General features: G+C 49.4%; 1 protein-coding gene across 3 annotated transcripts in view; it reads right to left on the minus strand.

Moving 5' to 3' along the window:
* The window catches only part of LOC108923402 (calcium/calmodulin-dependent protein kinase type 1-like), a 54,273-nt gene extending 50,136 nt beyond the window's left edge, over positions 1-4,137 (minus strand). For 2 of the 3 annotated variants that reach the window (XM_018734102.2, XM_029247695.1), the window contains exons 1-2: positions 4,072-4,100; positions 1,809-1,821 (exon numbers count right to left, since the gene is read on the minus strand). In XM_018734102.2, the coding sequence (XP_018589618.1) occupies positions 1,809-1,819 (11 nt within the window). In that variant the 5' untranslated portion in view covers positions 1,820-1,821; positions 4,072-4,100. Of the gene's footprint in view, positions 1-1,808; positions 1,822-4,071 lie in introns of all 3 variants that reach the window. The other variant, XM_029247696.1, reaches the window with a different exon arrangement.
* Positions 4,138-7,832: the final 3,695 nt, after the last annotated feature.

Raw genomic sequence — 7,832 nt, forward strand, 5'->3', positions numbered from 1 at the left:
GCCTTCCTTTTGTCTGTAGTTGGCGCTGCGCACGTTTCCATGGAAACCCAATGGGAATTATGGCTGCTGCATAAAGGCTGCAGCAGCAATGTTTATTTTGGTCGCTTTGTTGGCGGTAAACGCACGTATGCTCCTCACGGGAGGCCATGCAACCGAAATAGCCCAGCGACACTGCACGGGCGCTTAGGCGGAGGCTGGCGGGTCGCTTCCGTAAAACCTCAACGGCGGCTCATGCACGTCCGTGGGTTCGGGCCATCAGAGCAACGAGGCAAAGAGGAAACAGAGAAACATGTCAAAAGAAAAAAAAAGTTCCCTCTTAAGAGCGAAATACTCAGACAGTTATTCTAATCTGACCTTCAGAGCCACAGAAAGTGAAATGCAGCAGCAGCGAGATCCTCTCGGCCACGAAAAAGTCTGGGCCGATTACACAGCGCAACAAGTTTTATTATGGGGGTTTTTCTGCATTTCCCACTCCGTTTTGTTAGATTAATTACACTTTTGAGAGTAATTTGAACTATATGTCAGGGTTGAGAAAAATATTCCACATCCTGGAAATGAGTAAATTTTGGCACCGGGTTCCAAGCACCGAATATTTCAGTACCTTTTAGGATCTGATGCCTTGCTACTTTCGAGAATGTTCTGGTACGTTGTGTTATTAGAAGCACAAGGGAATTGAAAATAAATGTTGGAAAAATTGTGGAAGTGCTTAAGGAAGCGACTCCTGGGCGCAATCTTGTATCCAAGGCAACCCGCAGCCAGGAGCACCCGTTTCATTTGCTGCACTCAACTTTTCTTAAGGCTACCAGATCGAGCGTTTCTCCACTTTATTAGGGATACCGACCTTTTCCCGACGTGCCATTAAAACCCTGAGCGCTTGTTCTCGTTTTTCGAGGTTCCTGCGAAGGACTCGTCTCCGAAAATCGTACCGGAGCGTCGGGCGCTCCGCTCGTCCCGGATGGGCCTCCGCAAACAGCACGGCGACCCCGGGTTTGAAAGGAAAAGTAGACAAATGAATTATAACGACCACTTGCACATATCGAGCCCATCGCTCACTTGGAAATGCGATGAAGCCCCTCTTAGTAAATTGTATCAGGATGGCAAAGAGCAACCGTGTGTCTGAATGCAGCACCATGTGTTCGCAGCACTGAGCGCTTCCTCATCTCAGACTGATGACAATTTCACTAGAGGGCTCCAAGAGCATGAAAATGCCGGTGTCGCAACATGAAGGAAATAAAACATTAAACAGAGGAACCACCGATGTTTAAAAAAGGAAAGAGAAAAAGCCTCTTACGTGCGTGACAGCATACGAATGCACTTGTTCCATATTCGTGTTTGTATGCATGTCTCATGCACAGGAAGGCCAGCAGCAACCTTTATTAATTTTACCCTGATCTCTTTATGATGGCACCATAATTTAAGTCAAGTACAACATACAAGGCTGATGTGGGGAGATTCTATTTGCAGGAACAGCGGCTTCACGTCTCGGAAATAAAACCCTCCGGCGCTAAGACGGGTCCGGCACGCAGCCCACAGTTCGCCAAAAATAAAAATTAAAGATGGAGCGCATGCAGGTGGACAAGGCTGAGAAAGTGGAAAGGAAAGAGGTGCGTCTAGTGTTCCCGCACTTGGGGGAAACGCTAAGTACCACGCAGAAAAGGGGCCACATGTACTGAGGAAATAAACACACACAGCTGCAGCTGAACGATGTGTTCATACACACATACGATACGGGTATGTATTTCACATGCAACATGTACTTGGCAAGGCATAATGCGCAGAATGAAACGTTTGAAAACAGGTGTACTCACTGGTTTCCCATCGCTGCACAGTGGACAGAAGAAACACACACACTGTGACATCACAGCCACCTCTTCTAGCTACGGGAGGTTCCGGCGCACCGACACACCCTACTTTGCGACAGCGACAGTTCAGCTTCAGTCCTGCCTGGTCCCTGCCCCCCCCCCAGCCCCCACCCGAGCCCATCAAAGGGGTGGGCGGAGCTCTTAAAGCTCTCCCCAGCAGTCCCTGGCACAAGTGGACAACATGTGACAGCAACAACACGTATGCAGCATGTGTCACTAGGGCATTCGCCTCTTACCTGTGTGTGCGGGGCACACTGTCACAGTCACACACGGGTAAAAATCACTCTCACTCACTCACTCACTCAATCAATCAATATTGCCAAGGCTGACATTGATCTCCGCCTGTGATGGACACTGACAACAACGGGCAACATGGAACATTTAGCAAGGAGAGCCACTGATGAGGAGGAGGAGGAAGCCTCGGTATTCTTTACAGGAGTCCCGCAAGGCGACCTGTCGCAATATTTTAAACAATAATACTGAAACACCAATGATGATGATAAACTGTGGCAAATCCCAATAAAATGCGGTGCGTGTCATCAGCAGCCCCCTCCCCCCCCCCATTATGAACATCTCTGCGCTTGTAACTGTAAGCACTGAAGTGCTCCTGCATAATTCATTGAGAAAAATTAACATGTTCCCTTCCAAAACTCAGGCAGCAGAAATGAGGAGGAAAACACAGGCACCTGGAAAGGACTACAAATACAATGTCTTACAAGATGCAGCCAACATATACTTTCGTTTTACCGCGGTGCCTTGATAGTCAAAACTTGGAGAAAGAAGATTTATTAAGATGGTCGAACACCGAAGAGGAGGGTTACAAAGAGAGCGACGCTCCGCTGCAGGACACGAAGCAACGATGTGCCCGTTACTACAAATACAACACATTTAAAGGGGAGCTAAGGGAATAGCTGTGCTTTTCATTGTAATACAGGTCTTTCTGTCTAGTGATGTGTTTGTTGCTCCAGGTATTAAGGAGGCTGAAGAGGTGTCCCCGGGGCTGCGGCTCGGAACGCGCTGGACACATCCACTGGAGATCTTCCTGTGAGGTGAACTGACCACCCGGCCACCATGGGGTCACCATGGGGCACCGATAAGAGCTCGACGGGCCCCTCGCTGACGCCGAGCCCCTCGGAGCCAGTCGGGAAGGGCCGTCGGTTTCAGCATCACTGGACAGGAGCAGGACCTGTCTTACACCTGTCTTCATAATGACACCTGGACCGGCACTGGGGGAGTGGATTGGGACTGGTGGGAATGAGACTGTCACTGTGTGCGCACGCCACGTTCGATTCCCCCCCTACTGCCCCTTGACATGTATCCACGCCGCATGCATGTCATACAGCAGGACATCATGGATGTGTTTATTGTCCTTCTGTCTCCACGCGCCCAATAAATCCGATCCCTGCTCGCTATTTTATTTGTTTATTTATAACAAGAAGGCGCGCTATATCGGCTCTTACAGCGAAAACAGCAACAATGAATGGCACAAAAAAGGAAGGACTGCGCCGCGGCGCGACTCGGACCCGCGGACGACCGCTCATCGTCCCTCCACGCGCACGCGACACCCGCACACAGCGCCGCCACCTGGATAGACAGCGCGGCACAGTGAGTGGATGTGCTCGTCGGGCATCGGGAAAGGGTTCGACGCCCTCAAGCACCACTGCCACCCCGAAAGATTCAATTTTAGCTCATTGTACTGAACCTACTACTAACTGGCACATCTTTATTTCGCTGCATGGCTCGCGCGCTGCAACTACCACCCACGTTGTGACTAGACTGGTTAACCGCGGGCACCAAAACGGTATCCGATCAATCGATCAATTATTGATGCCAAAAACGGAGTGGCGCGGGGAGGGATGGGTCCGGCTCGCTCGTTCATATTTAGCCGAAATACCGCACCGAAATCATCATCATGATCATGTTGCTATATTTCATTTCCCCACCGATCGCCCTGTCTAGTGACAGTATTACGACCTGCGGACCACACCGCCTCTGCTCCGGTTACTCACTGTGTATCAGTATGTGGATACAGCCACGCATCCGCGCTGCGAGTGCGCGCTCCCGCGCCCGGCGTTCAGCGACAGCACGAGTCCCGTTAATTATCACGCAAACTACTCATCTCTCTGCGTAAATATTACACGTTTCTGCATTATAAAGAGCAAAGTGCAGTTTCATCGCATGCACGCGAAGAAGCCCAGAGCGTCCCTACCTGCACAACGCTGGAGCTGTGATCCGTCCTCGTCCCTCCGCGCGTCTCCGCTCTCCGCCCCGTCCCTCCGCGGAAAACTGGCTCCAGCCGACCAGCCCCTTCCTGACGTCACGCTAACCGGCAGAGGAGGCCCGAAGCAACGAACAGGGGCGGGGCTCGTGGCGTCTAAGCCAATGGGAGACCGCTTTGTGGAGCATTGGCAACGAATGCGCGATTTGTGATAGGTCTGCTTTTTCCGAGTGCCGATGAAAGGGCGTGGTGAAAACATACGAACACCAATCAACAAGCTCTCTGTTGAACTTTGATAACGACATGCTACTTGTGAAAGGTTTACAATTACTTGATATGAATAAAAGGGGGCGTGAAAAACCTCTAAACCAATCGCCAAGTTCTTAGTGGAGTTTTGATAACGGAAGATAAAGCGCGTTATCTTCTCTGCGTAGTTCGGTAAACCGTCGAAGAGCGTTTTGGAGGCGTTTAGGCGCCGTGACACTGTTTTGCTTCTCTGTGCTGAATTGTATGTAATTAACGCACATATTACATTAAAAGTACTGGAAGATATCAGAAGACCCTGCCAATAAACCATGTTAAGCCGGTTAATAGGGCCTGACCCCCACTAACCCTTATTTTAGTGACCCCTCTATTTGCATTTTTTTTTGCATGTACAGTATAATAATGTAACTTGAGACAACTGCATAATTTGCAGTCACTGTTGATTCAAATAACTAATTAGGCTTCACCGTAATTACATTTAACAGTTTCTCCCAAGGTTTACAGTTAAACACACTGGTATTTCATGGAACACATTTCTATATAATTTGAAAGTTTACGCACACGTAAAACTGTAGCAATGTGTAAAGGTACCATAATTCAAAGGTGCAGCCAAATAACATCTTTATTCTCGATATTGGACCATATTCGCGATGTTTCAGTTGCGCCATCTGGTGGCCGAGCTGGGAAACCTGCGAAAACATAGAGCCGTTAATTTACGTTTATTATTTGAGAACGAGAGTGAAAAGGTGTTTTATTGGCCAAGTGTGCTGATGCGGGTGCGGTGGCGCAGTGGGTTGGACCGCAGTCCTGCTCTCCGGTGGGTCTGGGGTTCAAGTCCCGCTTGGGGTGCCTTGCGATGGACTGGCGTCCCGTCCTGGGTGTGTCCCCTCCCCCTCCGGCCTTACGCCCTGTGTTACCGGGTAGGCTCCGGTTCCCCGTGACCCCGTATGGGACAAGCGGTTCTGAAAGTTTGTGTGTTTGTGTGTGTGTGTGTGTGTGTGTGTGTGTGTGTGTGTGTGTGTGTGTGTGTGTGTGTGTGTGTGTGTGTGTGTGCGCTGATGCACACAAGGAATTTGCTGTGGTTCTTGATGCTTCCAGTATTTACAGACAACAAGCAGCTGACACAGAATTACAGGATAAATAACGCAAGAGTATAAATAGCAGTATAAATGCAAAAAAAGTAAATAAATAATTAAATTACAAAAGTGATGGGATATTGTTGCATTGACAGGAGACCTATAGGGGTTAGGGTTAACTGTTTGTGAGAGTGACGCCTGAGGGAAAAAAAACTGTTCTTGTATCTGGTCATTCTGGTGGACAGTGCTCTGTAACGCCGGCCAGAGGGGAATAGTGTAAAGAGTTTGTGCCCGGGATGTGTGGGATCAGTAACGATTTTGCTCACCCCTTTCCTCATTCTGGAAATGTACAGGACCTGAAGGGTAGACAGGGGGGCACCGATGATCCTCTCAGCCATCTTGACCGTCCTTTGCAGCCTAATTCTGTCCAATTTGGTAGCCAAGCCAAACCAGACAGTTATGGCAGTGCACAGGACAGACTCAATGACAGCTGAGTCGAACCAGATCAGCAGGTCCCGCAGCAGGTTGAACTTCTTCAGTCTGTGAAGGAAGTGCATCTGCTGTTGGGCGTTTTTCCACGGTGGAGTCAATATACAGTAGGTGTCCCGCTTAAGGTCCTGGGAGATTGTAGGACTCAGGAACCCGAAGGACTCCATGGCTGACATGGTGCTTTTGAGAATGGTGTGTGTGGGGGGGGGGGGAGTGCAGGGCGGTTCCTTCTGAAGTCCACAGTCATCTCCGCTGTTTTGAGCGTGTTCAGCTCCAGGTTGTTTTGACCGCACCAGCCAGCTGTTCAGCCTCCCTCCTGCATGCAGACTCATCACTGAACTGGATGAGTCGATAACTGTTGGTGTCGTCTGCAAACTTGAGGAGCTTCACAGAGGGGTCTTTGGAGGTGCAGTCATTAGTGTATTGGGAGAAGAGTAGTGTGGAGAGCACACACCAATGAGGAGCACCGGTGCTCACTGTGCCGGTGCCGGAAGTGAATTTCCCAGCCTCATCAGTCGCTGTCTGTCTGTCAGGAAGTTGGTGATCCACTGGCGGTGGGCACAGAAAACTGCATCAGTTTTGTCTGAGATGATGGTGTTAACGCTGAACTGAAGTCCACGAATAGAACCCTGGTTTGTTGAGGTGTTGCAGGATGAGGTGCAGTCCCATGTTGATTGCATCATCCACTGACCTGTTCGCCCTGTAGGCAAAGTGGAGGGGGTCCAGCAGGGGTCCAGTGGCGTCCTTCAAGTGGCTCAATGTCAGTCTCTCGAATGACTTCATGACTACAGACATCAAAGCAACAGGTCTGTAGTCATTTAGCCCTGTGATTTTGGGACCGGGATGATGGTGGAGCGTTTGAGCAGGAGGGGACTTTGCTCTGCTCCAGCGATCTGTTGAAGATCTGGGTGAAGATGGGTGACAGCTGATCAGCGCAGACTTTCAGACAGGCAGGTGAAACGCCATCGGGGCCTGGTGCTTTCCTTGTCTTCTGTTTCTGGAAGACCCGACACACATCCTCTTCACAGAGTAGTTTGAGTAACAGGAGAGGGGAGGGGGTGCAGGAGGTGTTGATGTTCATGTGGAGACAAAATTGGAGTAGGTGTGGTGTGTGAGACCAGCCTTTTAAACTTGCGGTAAAACGCATTCGGCTCGTCAGCCAGATGTTGGGGGATGGAGTTTCGTAGTTGGTGATGTTTTTCAGGCCTTTCCACACTGATGCAGGGTCGTTAGCTGAGAACTTGTTTTTCAGAGTAGCTTTTCTTACATTTACACTGATTTCTCACTTTTCTCCAAAGCAACTTCCAGTGAACTCTATGTAGTGTTTCGAGCCCACACACCTTATTCACCGCAGTGACTTACACTGCTAGATACACTACTTACAATGGGTCACTCATCCATACATCGGCAGAACACACTCTCTGTAACTCACACGCTATGGGTGAACCAGAACAGCATGTCTTTGGACTGTGGGAGGAAACCAGAGCACCCAGAGGAAACCCACACAGACTGAGCACGGATCGAACCCCTGTCCTCTTGCACCACCCAGGCGGACCGGTATGATTATTTGACAATTTTCTCCAAAGTGACTTACGATGCTAAGATGTTTACAATTATTTCCCATTTATACTGCTGGGTCATTTTCATTAGCATAGTTCAGGGTAAGTACTTTCCTCAAGGGTTCTATAGCTGGAGATGGGATTCGAACATGCAACCCCTGGGTCCAGAGACAGCAGCTCTAATCACTGTGCTTCCAGCTGCCCATGGTATTATTTTGTATTTGTTCAAATTAAAATAATTTAGTCACTATGACTTCATTGACCACACTTTATTTCTGTGCTGAAGTGGTGGTTGATGAAGCAATGGCTCACAAATAGGTGCCAAGTCTGTGCAGATGTAGTTCACAGTTATACTCACTGTCCC

Source organism: Scleropages formosus, chromosome 22 (assembly GCF_900964775.1).
Source record: "Scleropages formosus chromosome 22, fSclFor1.1, whole genome shotgun sequence".
Classification (NCBI taxonomy): Eukaryota; Metazoa; Chordata; class Actinopteri; order Osteoglossiformes; family Osteoglossidae; genus Scleropages; species Scleropages formosus.